The sequence below is a fragment of the Chionomys nivalis genome, chromosome 8 (genome assembly GCF_950005125.1).
Source record: "Chionomys nivalis chromosome 8, mChiNiv1.1, whole genome shotgun sequence".
In the NCBI taxonomy this organism is placed as follows: Eukaryota; Metazoa; Chordata; class Mammalia; order Rodentia; family Cricetidae; genus Chionomys; species Chionomys nivalis.
The window spans coordinates 96,412,314-96,439,186 of record NC_080093.1 but is presented as its reverse complement, the minus strand read 5'-3'; the positions used below and the strand labels follow the sequence as shown (position 1 = coordinate 96,439,186).

Sequence of the window (26,873 nt, the reverse complement as noted above, 5' to 3'; positions counted from 1 at the left end):
CACTCCCCAGGCCACCCAGGGCCCACGTGGTCTAATCCTCAGCCACCACCTTCTAGCTGCAAACATCTTTCCTCAGCCCCAGTTTCCCTGCCTCGAATGTGCCAGAACACTGTAGCTCAGTGGCTGCTCTAGATAGGAGGGCTCTTTCCTCTCTCTCCATCCAGTTTGGTAGCATGCAGGGAGGCTGGGGTGAGAGGTCATGGGAACGGAAGTTCCTAGGGTCTGATTCCAGCCCCACCAATTCCCTCCTTCCTTTAGACTCAGGCAAAAATGGGGGGGCTCCATTTATGCACTGTTGATAGAGATGGGGTGTCTTGCCTAGGGTGGAAGATGACTCACTGGGCCATGAGCCAGGCATCCTGGGAAAGGCCAAACCGGCTTCAGGCCAGAGCCCCAGGGAGCAAAGGACAGGGCCTGACTGAGCTGTGTATAAAGCCCAGGGGCTCTCAAAGCCCCACAACCAAAGGAGGCCATCTTCCCCTCTTACACAATGCTAGAAATCTTACTCAGGCCACCAAAGGCCCAGGGAAACAAGGTGGGCGGGTTCCAGCAGCTGCTATGTGCCCTCCAGCCCAGCGTGCCCAGCGTGCCCAGCGTGCCCAGCGTGCCAGCCTGTCCTGGCTGCTAGTGTCAATGTCTTCCCCTTCTCAGCACAGGACCCCCCTGGCTGCTCCTTGATCTTGGCTGGACCAAGTCCCATGTAATCTATGCTCCTATGCTCTTCTTCCAGGAAGCCTTAAATCTTCTCCTTACCAACCTCTTGTTCCTCAGACCAGGACAGTTGCACTGTGATAACCCCCAAGCAGTCTGTCCTTTTTCCTATGCTACAAACCTATGCGGTTCTAGACTTGCACTAGGAAGTTACCAAGGGCACCAACGGACAGGAACAAAATCTGGGTGTTCCAGACCCCTCTACCCTGACTGTGTACCCTGACTCTCTAAGGCCTAGAAAAGAGCCCCGTTCCCACTGGGTGCACACGCAGGACACGGGTGTCGATATGGGCACAGCGAGGACATGATGTCCATGATCAACTGTCCTGAGATGACAGGACAGAGGGACCATTTCTTTTTACTGGTCATATGGGCATTAAAGTCCCAACACAAAATGTCTCAGGACCTCAAGTCTTTGCTTGGCCAGAAGTGTCCAAGTAGCCAGGCCTCATTTCCCTCACCCCAAGCCTGTATTCCAGGGAACACTGCTACCCACTGGTTACAGCCCTGGTGTGCCCGACTTCACTCAAAGCCCGCAGAAGTTCCTGTCAGCTCACCAGGCCAGCTTTCACAGCTTCCTGCACAGGGTGACTGGGCCTGAGTCACACTGGCACAGGTGACGTCTACCTCTGCCTGACCACAGCAGCTTGTGCTTCTGGGATCTTTCTGTGCTTCTCCGCCAGCCAGTGGCGGGCCAGCCAGTGGCCGGGCTAAGGCTCGTGGGAGAGTCTATCTGAAGGTCAGCCATGTAGGCAGAGGGGTATGGGCAGAGAAACTCGCTCCTCACATTCTGGGATCAAATGTCACGGCCTCCAGGAAGCCATCCTGACAGCACAGACAGCACTCCCCTACCCTGAGCTCCTGGAGTTCTCAGGGTCTCTCCTGACTTGTTGTGGTTGTTAACAGTAAGTGGCTCTGCTGGGTACCACAGAGTTTACAGGCCGCTACAGCCCAAATCTCGTAAGATTTCACATCCATTCAGGGGCACGGAGACTCGCAAGCTAGAATTTACTGTGTTCTCAAGAGAAGGCAGTGGACTGGGTCTTGAATCTTCCCCCTGCCACTGACTACCAAGCAGCTGGGACTTTGGATAAATCTCTTAGCTTCACAGATCTGGGGACAGGAAGACAGCAAACATCTAAGAACAGTTCTAGCTATGGAGGGATCCCCCACTCTGTGCTCAACACCTTCACAGGTGTTGGTTTTAACCTCAAAATAAGCTCCTGGGTGGGTCCTGTTATTACCTTGTGTCACCGAGGACAAGGCAGGACTTGAGATCTTCCAAACAGACAGGACTCCAGTCCCAGGGAATCCTGGGTAGAAGAGGAGTTAGGACGGCTACATCCATCCAGAGTGCCAGGAGAAGGGCTCCTTTCAGGCAGGAGGAAGGCTGAGAGGTGCCATCCTGGGCTCAGGTACGGGAAGCAAGCAGCACTCATATCCATATACTGCACAGTCTCAACAATTTGAAAACAGAGGGAGATAAAGACAAAGAGAGACCAGGCACACCAGTAAGAAGTAATCAGAAGTCAGCAGTGGGCAGGGCCTAGCGGATGGGGTCAGGGGAAAAGAAGGTACAGCCAGGGACACTCTCTTGATGGCTGACCTCAGGAAGTTTGATCTGTGCCTGTTTTCTCATCTACAATCTATAGACTGCAAAGTGCTTATTTAGCACAGTGCCAGGAACCAAGAGGGCACTCAACAAACACTGGCTGTTCTGAATAAGACAGTGTCGTTACATTAGGAAGACGATTCTGAGAACTCTCACAACCAGCTCAGCCTCTTTCAGGATTTCCTATCCCTGGCAGTCCTTGCTTGCTGCTCCTAGAGCTGTGGAGCTCACCTGCTCCAGTGGTGCTATGGGGACTTCTTACCCTATGGAAAGGTCTGCCTGGAAGGTCAGCTGTGCTGGACCCTCCAGTCTCTGGGTACCAGTTTCGACTGCTCAGGTCAAGGGGATGGCTGTGACCTAAGGAGGATCTTCCTCCATCCACCATTCCAAAATGTTTTGGTCTGGGGGTTTTCTATGGAGAGAGTCGTCAAGTAAGGTTGGTTTTCTGGGTGGCTTCCATATACCCTGCCTAGATGACCACCTCTGTCCAGCCATATACTCTGCCTAGATGACCACTTCTGTCCAGCCATATACCCTGCCTAGATGACCACCTCTGTCCAGCCATATACCCTGCCTAGATGACCACCTCTGTCCAGCCATATACCCTGCCTAGATGACCACCTCTGTCCAGCCATATACCCTGCCTAGATGACCACCTCTGTCCAGCCATATACCCTGCCTAGATGACCACCTCTGTCCAGCCATATACCCTGCCTAGATGACCACCTCTGTCCAGCCCTCTCTGTGCCACAAGAGGAACATTTACTGGCAGTACTATCTGCCTTTCCCATTTTCTTGTTTGGAAAACAAATGAGAAGCCAGCGGGGTCTGACCTCCTCCCTACTCCTCTCCCAACTCCCTAGTCCCTAAGGGCGGGAGGCCCTTCTGCCTCCTCTCTGGACAAGGGCCTTGTGGAAAACCCCAGAGGAGAGGCCTTGTGAGCTGCTGTTGCCATAGCAATGGCAGCCCTGGAATTTGACCACTGAAGCCCTGGAGTGGGGGTGGGGAGTTGGTATAGGCCATGCTGGGGGCAGGGAGGAGGGTCCAGAAGCCCAGAAAGTCAAGAAGTAGGAGACAGGAATCCAAAGCCTCTCCAATGGCCTCAGTTTCCCCCTCTGTAAAGGGGCGAGAAATGGCCCTCAGCATCTCCCTTTTTCATCATAATTGATGGATGGAGGAGACAGCCCAGGCAAGGCCAGTTGTCCCCTCTGATAGATAACCAGGGACTCAAATCAAATGCCAAGCCCAGAGCCGTGTCAGGGAGAGCTTCCGAGATGTGACCTGTCTACTCTTGGCTCCCTGTACCTCCAGAGAGGATGGGGGTGCCTGTTCAGAGTGGGGCGAGAGGACACCCCAAGAATGGCTATGGTTAGACTGAGTCACCTCTCCTGAGACAGTTTATAATGTGTCTGCTCTGGGTAACCCTTGACATTCCTGACTTGCTGTGCCAGGCTGCTGTGGGTATTTTTAAACAGGTCCCTACCCCTTCGCCTTCCCACCTGCCCACTCCAGGAACACAACTTCCACCAAGTCCCAGCAAGTACCAGATCCAAAACCACCCTCTGTACCCCACCTCCAGCCCAGCAGTGGGGAGATATCCAGGGTACCCATCAGCCGCACTGCGGGAGGTCTGGAGAGGGGATGGGACTTGTCCAAAGGCAGGCAGCACATAGAACTTAGGAAAGCTGTGCCGCCAACTTGTGCCCCCACTCCAAACGCCACCCCAGCTCTTTCTTCATCCTTTTGTCCCTGACCCTGGGCAGTCATAGCCTCACTCCCCCACTGACCTTCACACATACCTCAGAAGCTAATATAACTGTGACTTCTCAGCTCAAAGCACCAGCCACGGGGGGCGGGGGGGGCAAAAAAATGAGAGCTGGTGCTGTAATTCACATTGCCCAATGGGACACAGCCCATGTAGATCAAAGATTGCAATGTAAAACAAAACAAAACCCATGAAGCGTCAGAAGAAAACCTGTGAGAACTGTTTTACAGCCTCGGCGGCATGGGAGACTTTCTAATCAGGGCTCCAAATCGAGCAGCCAGAAAATAGCGACTTGATAAGTCAGACCACATTTAAAAAACAACAAAAACCTTTCTGGGCCAGCAAGATGATCCCCGTGGTTAACATCGGCTATGGCAGAAGCCTGCGGATCCCCAGAACCCACTCAACGGAGACAAGAGAGAACCTGATGCTACAAAGTTGTCCCTCTGACCCCCCCACACACACTCTGGCATGTGTTCACACAAACTAATCAAACTTGTTTAAATTCACGACACTAAAAGGTGTTCTGCAGGACAAAAATACATCCTACACAAAGTCAAAGGTCAAGTGAGAGGCATTGCAACTCCTAACTCACAGAATGAGCTCCTCCACCCCAGTGTTTAAAGGATTCCTAGAAATGGCTGCCAGACACCAGGAGAGAGAGAGAGAGAGAGAGACAGGGAGGGAGGGAGGGAGGGAGGGAGGGAGGGAGGGAGGGAGGGAGGGAGGGAGGGAGGGAGGGAAAGAGACTCAATCCTGCTCGGTATGAGAAAAATGTGCATTAGAACAGCATGATGTCAAGTGTACCTATCAGACTGGCAGCTATCCAAAAGTCTAGATTAGTAAGGAAGGCCATGAGGAAATGCCTCCTCCTATTGCGAGGGGCACCAGTCTGGAGGTAGCATCAAAATGTAAATCACATTGTCTTAGCAATTCATGCCCCCAAGGGACCCTGCTCCTCAAACAAACAGTTTATAACAGCAAAAGACCCGAAAACAGCCCGTGTTTTCATTATTATTACTTGATTACTGTGTGTGGCAGCAAGTGCCATTACCCATGGAGGCCAGCCTTATTCAGGTTTGGTTTTTGTTTTGTTCTGCGATGGTCTTTGTTACATAACCCAGGTTGGTGTCAGATTTAAGACTATCCTGGTGCCTCGGCCTCCTGAGTGCCGGAGTGACAGGCATGATGCACCACACCCAGCTACACGCCCATTGGTGGGGGGCATGGGGGGCCCCAGGCAGCTGGGTAATCACACAGTAAAAACATGTACAAAAAGAATATGGAAGGCCGCTCAGGCCTTGTCTCATCTGAGAACAGCTTTTTGCTGCCCTGGTCAGGAACTGCTAGGCTCCCCAGACTAAAGGATCTGGGTCCTGGCTCAGGCGGTCTCCTGTATTCCTGGCACTGGGCTGTGCCTCTAGCCTAACCCCAGAACCAGGTCCCAAGGTGGCTGCCACTGGGGGCCCAGCCTCTGCCTCTGGTGACATTTCTTTAGGAAGCCCAGCAGTTCATGCAAACCAAGACCTGGCTTCCTCTTCCTGCAGAGGTAGTTAGAACCCTTCTTCAGGCCAAAGTACCATCCCTATCTGCTTTAGGACTGAGTTCCCACAGTCTGGTGCTTTGGAATGAGTCCCCAGGCACGATGAAAGCTCTGGAGTCAGAATTTACAAGGTATGCCCCTCTCTGGGCCCCAGCTTGCAGAGTAAGGAGTTCAGGCCCCCATCCAGTTAGGAACGGGGAGCTGCAGAGCAAGGGGAGGGTGTCCCAGGGAAAGTCAGGCAGAGCACCAGAGCCCCCAGGGTTGGACCCGCTCTGGACACATTTTCCTAGAAATAGCTGTTGGGAGGACTTCAAAGTTTCCTCGAGGAGCTCGGCCCATCCCCCTACCATCTCAAAGCCAGGCAGGCCAGTCACCACTCCCCTCCCCTTCTAACTTGCTTTATGGTTTACCACCGATCTACAGACCAGCCACCAGACATTATCACATTTAATTCTCAGAGCAACCCTATAATAGGTGCAGTCATATTCCGCATTCTACATGCACCTACGCCATATGCTGGACCACAGTGAGCTTAAGGACTCATGGTCACACACTGAAGATGAACACGTGAAAAAGAAGAAGCCCTGTGGCTCTAGCCTTTGCCCTTTTTTAGACAGGGTCTCTAGCGCCCAGGTTGGCCTTGAACTTGAGATGTAGGCTAAAATGAGACTGAATTCCTGACCCTTCTGTTTCCACCTCCAGAGTTCTGGGATTATAAGGATGAGTCGCTACACCCGACCTCATCCAGTGGTGAAGAAGTGGGGCCTGGCTGTGTGCAACCAGCTGCTGTCCGACACGGCAAAGACCATGTCCTAAAGGACCGCTGGCTTGCCGGCCTCTGGGCTCCGGCTTTTTCCTAGAAACCTTCATTTACACTTCTTTCATTCATTCTTAGCTTCGACAAAGTTCTTCCAGCCTCCAACCTAAATCACCTCCCGAGAGAGAAGCCAAGATTCCTGGGTTTCTAAAGAACACGTCATCACTGCCTGCCCCGAGCTGCACTGAGGCGGGTTACCTGCTCTCAAAGTGTGGCTGGCTGCCAACTCCTGCCTCCCCGGACCCCTCCATCACTCTCACAAGCTGTCCTCCCGACCAAGTTGGCTCAGGCCTGGGTAGGGATCATCACCTACTTGAAGGAGTGCCCAGGACAAGGGGATGCTGTCAGCCAGGCCCCTGGAGACCTAGTCCCACAGAATGCTCCCGACCTAGAGCACTTGGCTGACTGAACTCGAGTTTTGATGGGCAGGGCTGCTGTGCTCTCTACACCTCAATCAGGGCTTCCCTCTGCCCGGCCACACCCCTGAGCTCAAGGTAGCTCTAGGGCATTGCATGAGAAGAAGTGGTCCAGGGAATAAGACACACCCTGTCCTTACGTAATTCAATGGATGGCCTGCCTCACAGGTCTGTGCCAGGGTTCCACCAGAGAAAGGGTTTTATTCTTTTTGAAAACTAACGAATTCTGGCCTTGGATCAAGTCTGGATATTCAGGCCTAGCCATCAAGCCTCTGAGGACTACACACGGCTCTGGGAACTTTCGCAGCACCCAGGCACACCAGGGCCGCTCCGCCCTACATCTCTGCCTTCACAGTTCCTTCTTTTGACTTGTAAGACCCACTGGCCCTTCCAAGTGGCCCTGCTTTCCTGAACTCAGCCTCCCCTATCTTCATCAGCTCTGGGCTCCTTGATCACAGCCCTCGGGTTCCTAGGGATGGAATCTCTTCTTGTCCACGCTATTGCCACAGGCTAATCCAGTGGACAGCACCTAAATTGGGTTCTAATGGTTACCTAGGTTCCCAAGGTCTATCACCTAAAGCTGATACCAGAGTTAACTACCAGGACTGATTAGAAAAGTTAGGAGTAAGACAGACATGGTGGCCCAGGCCTTTAACTCCTGCACTCTGGTGGCAGAGGCATGCAGATCCCTGTGAGCTTGAGGCCAGCCTGGAGGGGAGAGGAGGGGAAGGGAAGGGGAGGGGGAGGGGAGGGGGAGGGGAGGGAAGACCTTAGGAGTGGTAGTGTGAGTCAGTCAGCCAATCACAGCAAGCACACTAGGCTTCCCATTGGGAACGATGCCCACCCCGCACCATCCTGGTTCTACAGCCCAGCACCCTGTCAGGTACTCAGAGCTCCTGTACAGAAACAAGTTACTCCATCTGCATCCTCCAGAAGGATGACCTGTTTGTGTCACCAGCTCACGTGATGTCTGCCTACTCCCATCTGCTGCCGTCGGAGCAGGCTGGCGGGAAGGCGCGAGAAGAGTCACCTGTACAGGTTGTGGGGGCCTCAGTGAGGAAACAATTTTGGTACAGGCTCGCACTCCAGCCTGTGTCTTCTGCTGGGGCTCCTCTCTTCATGTCCTGGCACGGGACATGGCACCCGCAGCGTAGACCTGGCCACACAGAAGGTGGTCTGATGACTGAGGGGAGGGGAGCACATGGCTGCCTGGACCCAGGACTTAAAATTGAAAGACAGACTCAGGCCTGGGGGCCCAGAAGAAGCCAGGGCAGGAGGCCTGAGTGGGGGAGTCGGCCTGGGCCTCTTTGGGCTCTTTATCCAAATATGGAAGGTTTTTTTGTCTCCATTTGAGTCACGCCGGCCATGGCCCAAGAGATCTGCTTTCCAGATACTGCAAGCAGGACTGCGCCAGCCCTGCCGGGCCTACCCACTCGCCTTCCTGGCTATGTCAGCACCTTCCCAACCTCCTGAGCACATTCTTCCTGCAGCGTGGAACCAGCCTGTCAGCGCAGGGGAGCCACTCACTGATACTGACTGAGTAACTGCTTTGTGCTAGTTCCTGGGACCATGGACTGTGAGTCCAGTGGACGTAGCTGCCACTTCCTTTGCTCACCAAGGTAACGACAGTCCTGAAGTCAGGAACACAATGAACACCTTCAGATGCCAGGGTTCTAGGGCTGTGAGGCTGCTCAGCTGTCCCAGCCTAGTCCCAGCGCCATGCACTCACAGAGTGATGGTCCCTGCTCCCCACAGGACCGTGAGAGGACTCAGCAAACACATATAAAGTGCTCCATCAAACCGAGGACGTAAGCTAGGGATTGGAGCACTTGTCTAGCCTGCCGGATCCCTGGCTAGATCTCCAGCATTGACTATAAAGTTAATTTTAAGAAGAACAGAAGTGCTCAGAACTGTATCTGGTCAAACGTGTGGCAAGCTTTTCTGCTGGGACCATGGACGTGGCTGCCACAGCCTTTGCTCACCATGGCAATGGCAGTCCTGATGTCAGGAACCCAATGAACACCTTGACCTGAGCTCACAGTCAGCTACTGTGGATCTGAGAAAATTCACCCCCCAGCCTTGAAATGAGGCCAGTTTAGGTTATAATTCCCACCACTCGCCTCAGGGTCTGATTGCACCCCGCCCCTGCGGCCCTTGTGCGAGCTTTCACTTCCTGTTCCCCCAGAGTGAATATAAGGCTTGCACAGGTATCGGGGAGCTCAGGGAAGCTTGGGACCAAGTAGACCCAGAGCAGGGTTCTGCTGGCTTCCTCAGGCCTTCCCACACCATTTATTCATCCGGAAATGTTGACTGGGGTTCCACTGTGTACCAGGAACAGCAGGGTCTGGCAAGGGCACTGAGGCACTGGGTGGCCCCACTCACATTTTCACACCCCAGGACATCCACGTGTGTTGCCCTGCAAGTGGGGCAGAGGTGCTGTAGCTGTGTGTCCTGCTGCAGGACACAAGAGACGGGAAGCCGAGAACACAGACCTTTACAAGGGCTCTTCCATGGCTGTAGCTGTGTGTCCTGCTGCAGGACACAAGAGACACAAGAGACGGGAAGCCAAGGAACACAGACCTATACAGGGGCTCTTCCCCGTACAGGGCAGGGAGACATACAGAACATAGCACAAGACTGAGGAGCTAGAGCAGGTAAAGGATGGGGTTCAGTGGGGAGAAGCCTCAGGAGAGAGAAGGCCTGTGTGAGGAAAGAGGAAGAGATGTCTGGGGGGTCACAAGAGGCCCAGACCCAGGTGATGATGTCCGTAGGACAAGAAGGTAGCTGGGGATTAGTCTGGCCTCTCCTCCTCCTCCTCCTCCTCCTCCTCCTCCTCCTCCTCCTCCTCCTCCTCCTCCTCCTCCTCCTCCTCCTCCTCTAGCTTGGGACCAAGCCTTGGGCTATTTTTAGCTGGGCTGAATTTAGCCATTCCCTCGGAAATTCCGCACCCACCCCAGGCAACGCCCCGTTGGGCTGGCCGTAGGGAGAGGCCTGGAAGTGGCTGGTCCAGGCAAGGGTGGAGGGGAGGGTCATCTAAGCAGCAAGGAGCAAGCAGGGGTCTTAGGCGTCTGATGGGGAGATAGGCTCAAGTCAAGCACCAAATCCAAGTCATTCTTCTCCCTTCATTCTCTACCCAGACCTCTCCCAAGGACTCCTCAGGGCCACAGTCCAGCACTGATGGGGTCATCTCAGGCCCCACTGTGGCTAATGCTTCCAGGCTGCCTAAGATCCCCACGCTGCTTGGTCTACACCCCACCTCTTGAGAGCCTGAATATTAAGAACCATGTCTGGGGTTTCCCCACCTCACAGATGGGAAAACCGAGGCAGGGTGACCTGGCCTGGACCAGAGTCAACAGGGACAAGTCAGCCTGCGCCCCTCCCCTGCACCCCCTCCCCTGCACCCCCCACGCTCCCTTCCTCAGGTCTCCTCCAAAAGAGCCAATTGGAGGTGTAGCCTGGCTGTTTGTTCCCTGGGGACCTTTCTGAGTGGCAGTGCACTTCCACCAGCAAGGAACCCGAAGCTGACCCTTCACCCTTCCAGAATGCAAACAGAAGTTCTGGCTGGGGGAAGGGGCTCGACTCGCCCTTCCTCTCGCGCCCCTGCCACCATTTTTGACTCAGGTAAAGGAGGGAGTCCCACTCCCTCATCCCAGCTTCTCACAGAGCTTCGAAGCCTAAATTCAAACCCTCAGACTGCACCTCCAAACTCTCTGCACACAGTCCTCTGTCGGTACGTCCCGCACTCATGGGCTCAGGCTCATCACGCCGCCCAGTCTGAACCTCACGGAGCACCACCGTCATGGAGCACCAATGTGTGCCCCACAGCGTCTACTGCCTAGGGTGGGACTCAGCACATACAGTCCCCCTCCATTTTCTGGTCAAGCAAGACCCCTGCTCTCCATTGACCTTGGACACGTACAATGGCTTTCTTTTCCTGCTCTGGCCAGGACCAGTTCCCTCAAATGGCAGCGAACTGTATCGCTTCCCCTCCAGAACTCTCAGTGACCCCCCACCCAACCACTGGCTGGACTGCAGCAATGGTGGAAACCACAGAGAGGGCTACCGAGTCTGCTTCACCATCCCTGGGAGTCTGGAGTCTCACTTTCTTAATAAAGCAGGGGCAGGGGGTGGTGAGAAGACAAGGCCGGTGTCTGGAGTCTTTGCCGACGGGCGACCCCGGAACCCAAGGCCCTAGCCCTCCTTTTCTTCCTTCTGGTCTCCTGGTCTGCCAAGGCAGTGTCTCAACACACCCACTCAGGGAGCCAACCATGTACCAGAACCAGAACCAGAACCAGCAGCCGAGAAAGATGGCGTTTGCAGGGTTTTTATTAGGGGGAGGGTCCTTCTCATCTTCCCCTCCCTTCCACATCTGTTCCTTAACCTCCAGTGCCCCGTCCTGGGAAAGAACTGAATGTTTGTCCAGAGGTGGAGGAATGGGGTCTCGGCAGTCCCAAGAGACTCAGCTCTGGGGCTGGCTGGCAGCCAGGAGCATGGCCTCCTCTCCCCTGCTCCACAGGGCTGCAGAGAGCAGGGCCTGTCACCCCCTGGGAACCAATAAACAGGAAACTGACACCAATCTTGCACTTGCTCCCCTGTCTCGGTCCTCCAGGCTTCCCACTGGCCCCAGACCTTCCTGCCTCTCCCTGCCTCCAGAATCTCAAGACAAAGGACATCAATCTTAAATCAACCAACAAAATCAAGTTAAGAGGTCTGGGTTCTTGGGCGCGCGTGGGAGGGGAGGGGGGGAGTGGTGGTGGTCAGAGTTCTTCACACACCAAGCGGCCTATCTAGCTCCGAGGTCCTGGGCTGAAGGGCTTGTGAACCTTACCTTTTTGTCCTCATAATTCCTCTTACAGAACAGGAAACTGAGACTCACAGTTGAAGCCCAATGTTAAATATTAACATTGTCAAATATCACCCAGCAAGCAAGGCAAAGATGGCCCACCAGGCACGTGGGCTCTGGGCCCAGAAAAGGAAGCACAGGGTCCGAGCCCCTGGGGCCTGGGTCACTGACCCAGAGAGGGCTTTGGCTCGGCGCAGCCTCCCACACTTTGCTTGTCCTTGGGGCTGGTGGGAACAAAACAGGGAGAGCCAGAGAGAAGAGGCCATGGGCATCTCTGCAGGCTGGTCCCTCTTCCTTCTCCCCAAACTCCAAATATCTGGGTTGCTGAGCTGATGTGGTCTCCCGTCTAGAGCTCTGTCTTCTGCTTCACGGCTGAATCACAGAAACTCAGACGATCCAAAGGGTGGGAGGGATTAAGATTGCTTTTTAAAGATTATTTTATTTAGCTATCTGTGTATGTGCATGTACATGATACACAGCACCTATGTAGGTCAGGGGACAGGTAAGTTACGTGAGTTGGTTCTCTCCTACAATGTGAGTTCTAGAGGTCAGATTCAGCTTGTCAGGCTTGGTGGCAAGCACCTTTAACTGCTGAGCAACCCTGCCAGTCTGGTGGAACTGATATTCTTGAGCATTACTAGGTAGCAAACTTCTTGAATGATGTCACTTAATCTTAGCAATAAGACATCATGGAATGGACCTTGCCCCATCTCTTACACTGGGGAAATTCTGAAGTGCTTGTCTTGATTCCCACCACAGGCTAGCTCTCAGTTGATTCCTACCACAGGCTAGCTCTTGGGATGAAGCCGAGATCTCCAGAACGTAGCTCTCATCTTTCCATCTGCCTCCCAGCTCTCAGTTCTGCCCTCAGTGAAGACAGTCTGGTCCAGACACAGCTTCTGCTCCATCCCAAGGCTCCCACCTTCCCTGCTTTCCCTGGCTCTGAGCTTTTCTGCCAACTGTCCCCCTTGGTCGATGCTTCACTTCAATGTCTGATCAGTAAACCTTAGGCTAGCCACCTGCAGAGGCCAAGCCCAGTCCCAAAGGACTCACTGACACATTTGTCCCTGCCTGTCCAGGCCTGGGCTCAGCCTTCCTTTGAAGTCCACCTAAGTCAGGGACTAGGACCTTTGACAAAAGGTTCCTGAATACAAACCTTCCCTGTGTGTCCCCATTGGCCAGCATGGTTCAGTGTGGACTTGCTGCGTAGATAGATGCCAAAGAAGCAAGGAAAGAAGTAGGCAGGATTAAATGCAGCAGGCCTGAGGCGTCCGTAGGACCAGCATCTACAGAGGGTCTTAGATCTCAGAAGCAGATAGCTTGGTCCTTATTTAACTGTGAGATAGGCAAAATAATAGTCCCCCTCAAAATGCTATGTCCCAATCCCCAGAACTTGGTGAATATGGCATCTAACAAGGCAAGAGAGACTTTGCAAGTGCCATTAAGGCCCTGGGTTACCTGGGGGGTAAGGGGCTGATGGAATCACAGAGTCCTTAGGGAGGAAAGCAGAAAAGAAGTTCTGGGTGAGACAGGTTCGAAGATGCCATGCTGCTGGCTCTGAAACTGAGGAAGTGGCAACAGACCAAGGTACGGCACCCACCAGTACCCGGAAACGGCAAGGATACGGGTTCTCCTTTAAAGCCAAGGAAAGCAGCCCTGTTAGCACCTGGATTTTAGCTCAGGGAGTCCCACATCAGGCTTCCAACCTCACGGACTATAAAATGTTGCAATGATCTGTTACTCTAGCGATGGGAAACTGACAAGCTGTCCCGCAGCAGCCGAGGCTTCCCCACCTCAGGTCCTGCTATAGCCCCTCACCCTCTCCATGCCCAGGGATGGTTTTAAAGTCTGCTGATTTGGGCTGGAGAAATAGCATAGTGGTTAAGACCACTTGTTGCTCTAGCAGAGGACCCAGGTTCAGTTTCAGGCACCCACATGGTGACTCACAATTCATAACACCAATTCCTGGGGACACAGCACCCTCTACCGGCTTCTTTGGGCATGAAATGTGCACATGGAGTACATACATACATGCAAACAAAACACTAATACACATAAAATAAAAAATTTGAAGACCCTTAATAAAAAAGAGTGTTTTCCCCAAGCTGAGTTAGAAGTTTTAGTGTTCTGTGCACAGAATCATCACTATTTGGGGGACAGACCTCCTCAGAGAAAGCACCATGGCCTGCCCCAATTATGAGAAAAGACCCTTCTTTCTGTGGCAGGGGAAGCCAAGAGTAGCAGCTAATGAATGAGTGGAACAGAGTCCTCAGGAGCCTAGGACCCAGACTTCTAGCCCTTCCTGGTCTGCAAGAGATGCTCTTGTCCAGACCAGCTGCTGCAGCCCCAGCAGCACTGGGGGTTAAATCTTGGGGCTCAGGGCCACGAAGGCACTTGTGGCTCCAAGGGTATGTGAATCTTTAAGGCCTCACAGGAGGGAAGGGGTGAGGTTTGGCTGTATCCCTGGCCTCCTGACTCCCTGCCAGGTCACCCCTACTGAACCCTACAGTTACTGGGGGGCCTTTTGGGGGCTCAAACAGTCTGTACATCATGAACTGGAGCTCAGAGCCGAGCAGCCTGACACCGTCCTTCTGCCTTTGTCCACCCATGCGAGGCCCCAGAGGCCTGAGAGGTGGTGGGGCATCAACTCCTGTGGGAGAGGGTATCATCTCTGAGTAGTTCGTGCTTCCCAGAGGACCTAGGGCCCCCATTTGAGAGGCTGCCAGCAAGGCGCCAAGCTTTCTGGGCACATTTCCCAATGAATGTACCAGGGTTACGAGTCTTTCTGGGAAACACAAGCTCCCCTTCTCCCTGACTGCCACCACCAGCTCTGCCAACTTGACTCACTGGGAATTCTGGGACCAGTGTATGACCTGGAGACAGGACACCTAGGGCCAGATTATTCGTGAGCCATGGGCCCTGGACAAAACCCTGCTGGCTCCAAGCCTGCTTCTTTACCTCACCAAGCCTGAGATTAGAGGAGGGCCACGGCTGCTGTGGCACAAGCTCCCTATTCCAGAAGTCACAAGTCAGAGCTGGGAGGGGCCCCAGTGAGGCCCAAGGTTCTTCTCTCTAGTCTTTGAGCTAAGCCCCTACAGGGCAGTAGGTAGCTCTGTCATCTCGCCCTCCTCCATGACCTCTCTCACAGCCTCTGGAGCAGAGGGTGGTAGCATCTTTTATTTCTTTAAAATAGGGTTTTACTATATAGTCCTGCCTAGCCTGGGACTCACTATGTAGACCAGGGTGGTCTCGAACTCACAGAGATCTGCCTGCCTGTGCCTCCCGAGAGCTGGGATAAAAGGTGTGCGTCACCCCCTCCAGCAAGTAGCAGCAGCTGGTTCACTTGGGTGCTGGATGTCTAGACTGTTAGGGCTTCAGCGGAAACACCCTCCTCTGCATCTCTGCTAGCCTAGCCTAGCATCACTGCTTACTTCTGTGGCCTCCTGACTTGTTCTCCTGCTTCCATGCTGGGCCCTGCAAGCCCCACACAGCAGCTTGGGTCGCTATTTCACTCAGAGCTCTCACTGCAGGTAGATGCCAAGTCCCCCTTGGGTGACTTCTACTCGCCGACCTCCAACCGCTCAGGTCTACCTACACTCCCAAGGTCCATTCCTCGTCTCAGGGCCCTTTATTTGCTGTTCCTTTCTTCCCACAACCCCACAGCCCAGCTATCTGACTCCCTCCCTCGGTTCTCCTGGGCACCAGGTGCTATCACCTCCTCTCCTCCTCCCACAGGCCTCTCCAGACCACATGCTCTAAGACAGAGCCCCAGCCTGTCATCTCCAATTCTTTACCCTATTCTAGCTTTCTCGCCCGAACTTCCTGTTCCCTGACAGTGTCCTCTTTGTAGACATGCGTCTTCACCAGTCTGGAAGGCCCATAAGAGCAGGCCTCTGAGCTGTCGTCTTGCATCTGTTCAGTGCATGGATGCTACTGCCACGACCTGCCCGGGAACGCCTCGTCCAGTCTCTGCGCATGCCAACCCCTTCCTATCCCCAGCTTTCCAGGCCTTGATGCAGGCTGAAGCAGCCTCCAGGGAGCCTCCCCTGCCAGCATGCAGACTAACATCTGAGCTCCTTCAAGACCTTATTGCTTCTAGATTCTCAGATGAGTGCTTCAGCTCCCAGGCTGCACAGGGATGGCTCCACCCACTGCTGTGCAGTCGTAGCAACTGGATGGGAGGGAGGGAAGAAGGAAGGACAAATCCCTATATTGGGAGTGGGGGCTGGGGACAGGATTAGCTGCAGCGACTCAAATCCAGCTGGTCCCAGAAATGTTGGGCTGGAAATTGTCACACTCAACTCTGGTCCCTCCCATAACTCTTCCCTGCTGGGTGAACTCATTCCTGGAGAGCAGCCCCTTTCCCCCAGTACCACAGTGTCCTAGGGAAGAAGGCAGGGCCAGGATAAGCCCTGAAAGGGACAACCCTTCTGCCTGTACTCCCCCATCCTGCCCTCCTGCTGGGTGACATTAATTATAGATATTTGGTACTGCTCAGAATCCCAAATGTCCTAACCACTCATTCCCTCCCCATGGAAGCAGTTTGCATGGGGAAAAAGAATCACAGCAAAGAGCCAAGGAGGGGCAGGAGGGAAACTTGTCTCTGCAAGTCCCTGCCAAGGGGAGACAGGCAGACAGGAGCGGCGGGGAGAACGGCAGGGCAGGCCTGCAGAGGGCAGGGGCAGCGGGGCAGCTGGGGTGTCAGGGGCTGCTGGTGAGTGGGAGAGGAAGGCGGCCAGTGGCTCAGGCTTGGATCCAGCTCTGCAGAGCCTTATTGTGTGACCTTGGACTCAGCATTCTCTTCTCTGGGTCTCAGAGCTCTGCCTGCCCAACAGGAGGCCCTGTGAACACTCTCAAGCTGACACAATACGGCACGTGAGTGAAGCCCAACTGTCCCTGACTTATGCCCCTTTTCAGATGGCAGGCCAGTCACACTGGAAACTGGGAACAACCCCTTGGTCCCTTTTCTTTAAGGCACTGATAAACGAGGATTCAGGGTGACTCCAATCTTTCACACAAGAAACCACCAGTGTCTGCCATAAAACGGGCACGCAATGAACAATAGCCACAGCTATGTCAAATGCCAAAGTCTCATGAATTCGGCATCTACAGTCTCAGCGACAAGACACTTCCTGTTTCTGGGCTATATGATGGTACAAACATCAAGGGGCAGAAAAAAAAAATAAACCATGTAAGATTACTCTGAAGCCTTGGTGCAAAGGGCAGTTTGTGGACAACATAACGGCAACTACGGACCCAACTGGAAAAAAAACCAAAGGCCTGGAACAGGAGAATTAGGAAGGCCCATGCAACATACTCAGAGACGCATTAGCTGAGCTGCCCCTCAGTCACGGTATACAGAGAACAGACTCTCCCCTCTAGGCATACTCTCCCTGCTCCACCCCCTTGGACAGGCTGCAGAATAAGCCCGTCCTACAGAGCCTCAAAAATCAGACTGCCCAATTCCTCAATGCAAAGATGAGACAACTGGGCCCTAAAGATGACTGTGCAGGTCCAGACAGAGTCAGAGGCTAAGCAGTGCCTGGGACTCTTGTGACTCCCTGCCTGCTCACAGCGTGGGGCGATGGCTGACTCAGGAGCATCCAGAGTGTGAAGGACTCAGCCTGGGGTTGCCTGAGACCACAGTTATCTCCTCTTAGCACTTCATACTGGTTTATGCTCCATAGGCAGAACATGGCAATTCCTCTCTCGTCCCCTCTTTATTCTGCAGACCAAGCCGCACCACCTGTGTGACAGGGATCATGACTGCAGCCCCAAACCGGAGACAAGGGAACACTGTCTGCTCAAGAGAAGACAGCAGCAAGTGGGGAGAGGACAGCGGTTCCCCATCTTTGTGAAGCCAGAAGGAAAGGGATAGCAAGAAAAAATTTACGGTAGCAGATGGAGGAACTTCCAGACTTAGTGAGGGGATGGGGAATGAGGCGTGGAAAATGTTTTCTGAGCCTAATAAAGCCCACTGGGTGACGCTGAGACCTGAAGCGGCAGTCGCAGAGGAGGAAGCCAAGCCTGGTCACTGAGAGGCAGCTGAGGCAGCAGAGCCTGTTCTGGCCTCTTGTGCTCCCAGGAATGGACACACTACCACCGACCTACAGAGCCTTCTGGGCAGGGTGCATTATCTCGATTTTACAGAAAGGAAAAGCAATCCACATAACAGGGATGGAACAGGTCCTGGGGATCTCCAGCCCAGCTGGCTCTTCTAATTACAGACTCACCCTTCTCTCTCCTTAGGGGAGGTAAGATGTCAGAAAGTCTCTTTCAGGGACAGGAGGAGCCTCGGTATGAGAGGACTGCTCCATATTATAGCTCCCAGGAGGGGCGGGTTCATCGGAGAATGTGAAGGGGGCGGAAACCAGACCTGTGAAACTCTTCCTCTTTGGCCTCAGTGCCTGCTCCCCAGGCTCCCTAATTTCTTGGTTGCCCCTCAACTCCCACAGGAAAGCATTACCTGGAAAGGGAAGCTGGGGGTCCCATCCCCCATGCTCCAAGCACAGAACTGGGACTGGTGCTCAGGCTCCCCTAACAGGGTCTCAGAAGAAAAGCCAGGTCCAAATGTCCCCTCTGCCCACTCCCAGCCACATGCATAAGAAGGAGCAGTGCTGGGATCGAGGAAGCAAAAAGGAGGGGAGAGAAACAGAGACAGGGAGTTAGAGGGGCCCTTAAGAGCTCTGAGGAGCCAAGTGACCAAATTAGTCTAGGGTGTAGGGTTTCCCAGCTTCTGAAGTCAGCACACAGTGGGAGCTGAGGCAGGCCACAGTTGACATAATCCCAGGCCAACCCTGAGCTCAGCTTGCAGCCCAGAGCTGCAAATCTAATTGCAACACTCCCATGCCAGGGTAGGTGTTGCCGGGAGCCAATCTGAACCCACAGCCAAAACCCAGGCATAGATGAGGCGAGATAAGAGAAGTGAGAGCTTTGTGGGGGGTGGGAACGAGATCCTGAGGTCTCAAAGGGAAAGAAGTAGGAAGGTGAACAGACGCAGGCGGGAGAAGGGCCTGACTCACCCCGGCAGGCCTCTGAGAAGTCACAAAACAGACTCTCCCACCTCTGCACAACAGCACCTGGGTGGAAGCTGCTTTGTCTACATTCCCCCAACCCAGCTTTACAGATGGGGAAGGTTAAGTCACAAGAAAGGCCAATGTCAGAAAGCTAGAGAAGACCCGAGACCCTCCAACAGACTTAAGAGAGCAGATCAAATGTGACCTCAGAGGAGATCAGCGAAGCATTGGCTGAATGTCATCACCCTGAAGAACATCCCAAGGATCTCTGCGGCCACCCCAGAACACCCAGGGGCAGGCAGATCTTTTACACTAGCAGCACCCTCTTCAGTACCTGGACATCTGCCCACTGAGTGCCCATGGCTCTGCTGTACCCACCTCCAAATCTCTCCAGAAGACTTACCACCTGTGGCTTGCTGCAGCACTTGTTGGCTGGGACAGGCTCATCTGGAGCCCTGGCAGCACCAGGGGGCTTGGTCTCAGCAGAGGGCGGTGCAGAGGGAGGCAAGGGTAAGTCCACAGGATCCGGGGCAGAAACGTCACCGGAGTGAAGGGTCAGCATGTACTTCTTAGTGGCATCTTCAAGTGATGGCGCCTGCAATGCGGGAAGAGCTCTAGCAGGGAAGCCCACAGGCTCTGGCACAGCCACAAGGGGTCCCACAGAAGTCGCAGGCTCAGGCACCACAATAGGTGTGAAGGTAGCGGGCACACTGGCATGGCGAACATGTTTGGAGGAAGACCGGGCCTGTGTCAGGCTACCATTTTGGTCCTGGTTGTCCTCAGCTCTCCGGAGCTCCTGGTGACTGCTCCGGACTGGGCGCTTCTTGGAACCTCGGCGGGTGAGCCGAGGGGAGAGAACATTGGCCAGTTTGGGGTCAAGACGGACCAAGTCATGGTGGGCAGTGGAGGAGGCAGGTGGGGCAGGGAGGGCCCTCTCCGACTGTGCCCTGCCCCTGGCAGGGCCAGGGTCTTCTGGCTCCACCCAATGCTCTGCAAGGATAGGTTCACTGTTGGATGGAGGCAGCATGGCTTCCACTTCTCGAATGGGCTCCCCTCCTGGGCCCTCAAATTCAGGGCCAGTCAACTCCCCACGGCGACTAGGGTCACTCAGAGATTTCTTCTTAGGGGTCTTGCCAGCAATCCTGTCTTCTCCCATACGCCCCAAGGCACCAGGCTCCTGAACAATACTCTGAATGACTTCCTGATAGTCTTTGTTCTCTTCACTAACCACAGACCAGTCGCTGAGGCCACTGGTCAGGCCCTCATCTACAGTTGGGGCTGCTGGAAGCCCTGTCTTAGAGCTCAGCGAGCCCAGAAGGTTGCTGTCCACAGAGAACCCAGAGGGCTCCTCCGAGGCAGCGGTCCGGTGCCGCTGTGGAATAGGGTCACTCAATGATCTGTAGGCCTCGCTTGCCTCCCCGTTGCTTAGTTCAGTTCCGCTAGGACCCGAGGGTAGGATTTTTCGTCTCCTGCGGAGGGCACCTGGTGTTGGAGGGGTCTCAGGAGACACAAGAGCCCTCCTATCCAGACTGTCTTCTGTCCCAGCTCCACGGTTTGTCTGAGTTGAGGTTGAGGAAAGAGGTCGCCATACCCCCGCAGGATCTAGGTTGCAAAAGGCAGCACGAAGAGGCTCCGGGTCTGCCCCAATGCCCTCATCTGTCAGGCTGGACTCAGGGCCAGAGAGCTCCTCCTGAGACCGCTGCCCTTGGGTCATGTCACCGGTCCAGTCAGGGCTTCTAGGACTGACATAGCTCCCATCATCCTGCTGTGCACCCATGCGCTGTATCTTCTCAAAAACCTGACGGGCCTCCTGCACATACTGATCCTGGACCACGAGTGTCAGTGGGTCCTCCTCTGCCCCAGAGCCTGCCAGTAGGAGCTCTGAGGAGCTGGGCTTCAAGGTACCGGTGCGGAGCAGTCTTCCGGCCATGGGCTTCTCTGAGCAGCTGAATGACTTTGCCCTGCGCAGGGTAGCTGTCAGGTCCTTGAGGGTGGGTCGAGTGGTGGGGGATGCTGGACTTTGGGACGGCAAGGACTCAAGTTGCTCCACCGGCCTACCCACTGACGGTGAGTCTCTGCTGTCTAGGGGGTTATTCCCAGGGCTGCCACTGGGCTTTCGAACCCTTAGCTCTGAAAGGTCTGAACGCAGAAAACTCAGCAGCGTCAGGGTCTCGGAGGCGATATCTGGATTCGATAGTGACTTGCGCTGTCGGTTCTTATCTAGCTCCAATCCTCCATCTCTCGGTGGCCTGGTGGTGCCTACAGGTCCCTTAGTGCGGGACCTAGTCTGGGGACGCAGAAAGAGCCCTTCTCCGGTTCCAAAACTTGGGGAGCGGTACACTCCCCAGCTCACAGAACTGCGGCTAGACCATAGCTCATCATCCTTGAGTGTCTCAGTACTGGAGTAACGACTACTACCTCGGGAGCCACCCGGGCTGGCCAGGTACGTAGGAAAGCTCACCTTAGCCACACGGAAAGGTGCTCCCCCAGTGTCAGACATAGGCCTTAAGCTCTCTTGGGGACCTGGGACGTAGTGCTGCGTGCCAGTACCCCACTCCCGGAGTGCCTCTTCCATAGAGGTTCTTGGAGACCTCGGAGGTTCGAGGCTCTTGACACCCCCTGCTGATCCCAAAGCGCCCGAATTTAGCTCGCCACTGTCCTGGCTACAGCCATGAACCAACAGAGAGCTTCCAGGCCTGAACCCTCTCCCTCTCCAGCGACGGCCATCCTCACCGTCTGCGTCTTCGTCACTGCCCGAAGAGTGGCCGCCGAGGTAAGCTGGACTCTGAGGCCCAAGTTGAGGCTGCGGTCCCTCCTCTTCCTCCTCGCTGGAACTAGCACCCCGGCTGCGGCTGACAGGATAGGAGGAGGTAATGGAGGAGGAGGAGGAGGTCCGGGCCCCGGCCTGCGGTTGGGAGAAGCTATGCCAAGAATGTAAACCATCCGCCGGACGCTGCGCTCGCTCCTGTTGCTGCTGCTGCCGACGTCGCCACCCCTCGATCCCCGGCCCGGACAGCGGCATCGCCGAATGCAGGCCAGCCAGAGGGAAGCACGTACGAGGAGGTGGCGTCGGAGGCTGCCGGGGCTCGCGAACTGGGGGTTCCCACGAAGCTCCGTCGGGGCTGATCGTCCCCAGGGCCTCAGAGTCCACACTGGGTCGCCTGGAGTTCGGACCGCCAAAGAGTTTGCGCATCTCGGTGACGCTGGGCCAGGCCCCACGGTCAGTGCTTTCAGCGGCTTCTTCTGTCGTGCCGGGGTAGCAACTCTCGTCCCGAGCACCAGCGGAATCGTCGTCCAAACGCACCGCGTCGAAGCGCCGGGACAGCTGGCGCACCGATGGCGAGAGGCTGCGGAGCGGGCGCGGCTGCGCGGGGGCGGCCGGGGGCCCCGACGCCAGCTTGGACACGCGCCGGGAGGGCTGGCCCGGGACTGCTGCAGCTGGCCGGCACGAAGCTCGGCGCCGTAACCCAGGGGTGTCTGCGTCCTCTTCTTCCCTCGGCCCCGGTCCGCCGCTCCAGCGCTCCAGCAGTTTGAACGAGACGCTGCGATAAAGTGGGGGCCGAGGTGACCCGTCCGCCATGGTGGTGGCAGTCACTCCGGGGGGGCTGGCCTCTGGGCCCCGCGGCCACCCCCCCCCCTGCAGCCCAGCTCCGAGGGCGCGCAGGGGCCGCGGTCCGAGAGCCTGGATCCTGCACCCGCGGCGTGCGGCGGCTGGATAGGAGGGTGCGGAGAACTAAGCAGAGGTTTATCAGTCGAGGATCAAGTTTCTGCGGCTGCGGACAGCAGCGGCTTCATCCTGGGCGGCCCCTCTCGCCCCAGCGGCGACCCCAGGCCCAGCCCTTGCCTCTGCGGGAGCAGACAGGGGCATCGCGGCCCGGCCGGCGAGGGGCCAAGGCTTGCTTCCTGCTCACAAAGTCCGCCTGCAAAGCCCGGCGGCGGGCCTGCCTCTCCCCCCACCTCCCCAAGCTCCCGCTCCAGCTCCCTCTCCCTCCCCCTAGACTGCTCGCTCTCTGCCCCCTTTTGTTGCAAATAAACTTTGAGGCAGTGGAAAGGGGGCGGGGGGCGGGGCCTGGCGCCTAAAAGAGGGGGTGGTCTCCGGGAGCGCGCGCGGCTGGGAACACTGTAGGGGGAGGGGAATCGGGGAGGAGCCGAAGGAGAAACGAGATGCTTGAATATTTGTAGACCTAAATGACCCTCTAGAGGATTCCCTCGGGAAAGCTGCGGGCCGACCCTCCGCGAGGACTCGTTCGGACACACGGGAGCTCAGAGAGTGGACAACTCCGCAGAACGCAGCACCGCGGTTCAGCCTCTTTCACGGGGAACCTCTGCCGGAGGGGCTCCAACATGGCAACCCAAGATGCACAGACTCTAGTACACACCGATACTCAGGTACACGCAGAAACTCTTCTGGCCGGAAAAGAGGTGGGACCCAGGGTGACGTGGGCGGGGCAGGCCCTCCCGAGCGCTCGAGGCGCCCCACCTTGCTCAGACCACGCCCCTCACCCACCCTTCAGCGGCGAATCCGGCTGCACCACGCCCAGGTTCCGCCCCGCGCTCAAACGCTCCACCTATATCCCACCTCCCTGTGGCCTGTCCATCTCTGACAGTCCCTTAACCCACCCAATGCTGTTCTAGAATTCCCACCTCTCGGGACGATTACACATAACTCCCCCCTCCATTTTCCTAGCTGCCACGCCCCGCACCTACCCTTTAAATCCTGGCAGCGCTAATCTCTACACCCCGCCTCCCCCTTCTCCCTTCGGTCGGGATACGTGGCTTTTGCGCCCTCTGCGGGCGGGATTCTCCTCTCCTTCCGAGCTCTTTAGAGATAAAACCTCATCCAGAGTTAGGAAGGTTTGTTTCACTTGATTTCAGGCGTTCCCCGCCCCCTACTTTGCCAAGCACTCTGCCCTTTCTGCACAAAAGGAGTTGGACGGGAACGCCCTCAACCACCAAACCTATACTCCTACCTGCGGCTGCTCCACCCTCTACCCTCCAGACCAGGAAGGTGTAGGTCGCTACTGCTTCAACAATGATCTACCCTAGAGCTCCCCTCCCACCTTTGCTGCAGTCTGGCAAGTCTAAAATTGTTTTGGTTACTGGGGCGTCAACTTCTTCCCACCCTCAGCTGCTTCTGTTAGGTCTCTCTTTGCACAGACGGTTTAAATGTAGAACTCTACATCTAAATGAGTGAGATATATGGACTGCCTAGGACGTACGGGTAATATTTTATGTATTTTATTTAATTCTCAAGCTACCCTTCTTGGGGATAAATGCTACTGAGAAGGTAACAATGGCCATTGCAGAAGTCGGAGGGAATGGGTAGCTCAAATGTGTGGCTCAGATTCAGACTTCAAGGACTGCAATCGTCACACTCCTTCAGACAGCTTTCCCCGGCTTCAGATCTTGATGGAGAAGGAGGGTCTGTCCCCAGCAGCTCTGCCTCTCTGTCAGTGGGCTGTAGGCAGAGCTCAGCCTCCTTGGGAACAGAGGACAAACTCCTTCAGCACTGTTATGTGGAAGCCCTATTCCTCCCGCGCTCGCCTCATAAGCAGCTAAGGTCAATGGTGCTGGCTTTACCCAACCGTATCAGCACTCAGGCACTCAGACAGCAGTAACTGAATGTGGAGAGGGCAGAATGCTGGCTGCAGAATAGGGGAGGGCAGCTTTTAGCAGGACCCTAGGAGCACTTGCCGCTCACACAACCTCAGGGTAAGAAGCTATTTGTCTTTCTTCTGGACCACCCGTTTGTGTGTAGGAAGTCTCAGGTGAGGAGGCCACCCTTCTGAGCTGAGCCAGCCTTCTCCTGCCATTCCCTTACCCAATTTTATCTCAGTTCTGCCTCAAAGGCTGTAAGTGGTAAATCTTGTCCTCACCATTGGCAAATTAGTGGGCAAGGAAGGGATCCCTGCCAGGTGTGGGCCTCTCTGCTCTGCCTTGCTTGGTGATAATGAATAAACCTCCATGTTTCTCTGGGCCTCAACTGCCTTGTCTCTCCCAAACCTGACCTGTGTGTATGAAGTCACTGTACCCCTCCATAGTGATGGTTCCTATGGCGTGATGTGTTCTTCTCTTTTGTTGTATGGGATCAGACCTAGGCCTTTGGGAATGCTTGGTAGTTACTCTCCGGCCCAGCAGCAGCCCCGTCTCCGGAGTGTGTGCTTTTCCAGGCCCTACACACTGGGAAATCTTGCCTTTGTGTCCCTTTTGAGACAGGCCTTCATCCCATGAATGGGCAAGCTGATGGAGAGGAATGGAGACTGGAGACTCAAGCCACAGGCCTTGCCACCTTTATTTGGCTAGAGTACGCTAGCCTGGCCTCTGACCCCACTTGTGGGGACAGAGAATATTTAAGGATCTTGGCTAGGCAGAGTGGCATCTCACTCTGGCCTCTTTTTATTTTTCTTTATGTGTATGGGAGTTTTTACCTGCCTGTATGTGTCCCGGGTTCCTTGGAGCTGGAGTTACAGAGAATTGTAAGATGTCATGAGGGTGTCTGTGAGCTGAGGCTTCTCATCTGTGAAGAATGGATGAGCACCATGGCTCTTCGCTCGCTCTGCAGGTAACCCTTGGAGGTCAGAGCTGTAGAAGTCCTTGGGAAAAATCAGTGTGGAAAGGCTGGATGGCCAAGGTCATGTGCAGGATGGGCCTTGGAAAGGAGCTACCTGAAGGGGAGAGCTGCCTTCTGACTCCTTTCCAAAGGCAAACGATCTCTTGGACACTACCTGTACCCCCATATTAGACCTAGAGTGGATAGGATTTATTAGTTAGCATCTCTTGTTCGATTTACTTTCTCATCAGTTGCTCGGTTGACTCTTACCAAAAACAAAACAGCCAGGGTCTTTATAGTAACTTTGTGTCATTCCTGTGTCCCACCGCTGAGGGACAGCCTCAGACTATCTAAGATCCTTGCTAATCAGCATTCATAGTCTGTGTGTGTGTGTGTGTGTGTGTGTGTGTATCTCTCTCTCTTTTCTCTCTCTCTGTGTCTGTGTATGTACCTCTCTCTTCTCTCTCTCTCTCTCTGTGTGTGTGTGTGTGTATCTCTCTCTCTCTCTCTCTCTCTGTATCTCTCTCTCTCCTCTCTCTCTCTGTGTCTGTGTATGTATCTCTCTTCTCTCTCTCTCTCTCTTCTCTCTCTCTCTGTGTCTGTGTGTGTATATCTCTCTCTCCTCTCTCTCTCTCTCTCTGTGTGTGTGTGTGTGTATGTCTCTCTCTCTCTCTCTGTATGTATGTGTTGTTAGGATTGGACCCTGAACCTCAGTCATACTAGACAAGTTCTATACCACTGAACTATGTCCCCAGCACATGTCTTCTCCCCCTTTTTGAGACAGGGTTCTAGTAAGTTACTCAAGCTGGCTCCGAACTCATTCTGTAACCAAGTCAGGTCTTGATCTCCATCCTTTGGCCTCAGCCCCTCAAGTAACTAGGATTATAGACTTCTGTAACTGCTTTAGGTTTTTGGAATGCGTGTGGGGTCCGTGGGTAAAGGCTTGTTGCCAAGCCCGACCTTCTGAGTTTGATCAAGAAAACCAACTCCTAAAGTTGTCTTCTGACCACTACACACAAAATAAATAAAATATGATTTTAAAATTGAAAACAATGCAAAGAAACAAAGTGTCATAGTCCAGGCTCACCTCCAGCTAACTATGTATTCTGAGCTGGCATATACTGTGAACTGTTGTGCCCACTTTAGTTCTTCATAACTTCATAGAAAGAGCCTTGTCTACAGAGAGTTTGGAGAGACTTCTTGTTCCTTAATAGTATACTGCTAAGGTTAAAGTGCTGCGTGTTGCTGTAATTAATTCTAGATGCATAAGCTATTCTAGTGTATTGATACATTGTCTTAATGGATATTCAGATCTTGGCAGTATCAATGAACTCCCGCATAACTCTGAGTTCATGGACAAAGGTGCATGTGACAGAAGTGTTCAACATTAGGAGGCGCTTGAAAGCCAGGGTGGAATAGCCCTGCATGGTTTTGGGTAATCCGGGTTTTCCGTTATATGACATGTATGTACTTCCCCTAAGCATCAAACCACACTGGGGTTGACCCTTGCAGGTCATCGGCCATCTGGAGGATGCCTCCTGGGTACTTCCAACCCGTAGTCCTTCGTTCCCTGCAGGTTCCAGCCTATGTCTTGAACCCT

General features: G+C 54.5%; 1 protein-coding gene across 1 annotated transcript in view; it reads right to left on the bottom strand.

Moving 5' to 3' along the window:
• Positions 1-22,775, bottom strand: part of Arhgef17 (Rho guanine nucleotide exchange factor 17) — a 57,995-nt gene extending 35,220 nt beyond the window's left edge. The window contains exon 1 of the mRNA XM_057778112.1: positions 19,127-22,775. Within this exon, the coding sequence (XP_057634095.1) occupies positions 19,127-22,303 (3,177 nt within the window). The 5' untranslated portion in view covers positions 22,304-22,775. The remainder of the gene's footprint in view (positions 1-19,126) is intronic.
• Positions 22,776-26,873: the final 4,098 nt, after the last annotated feature.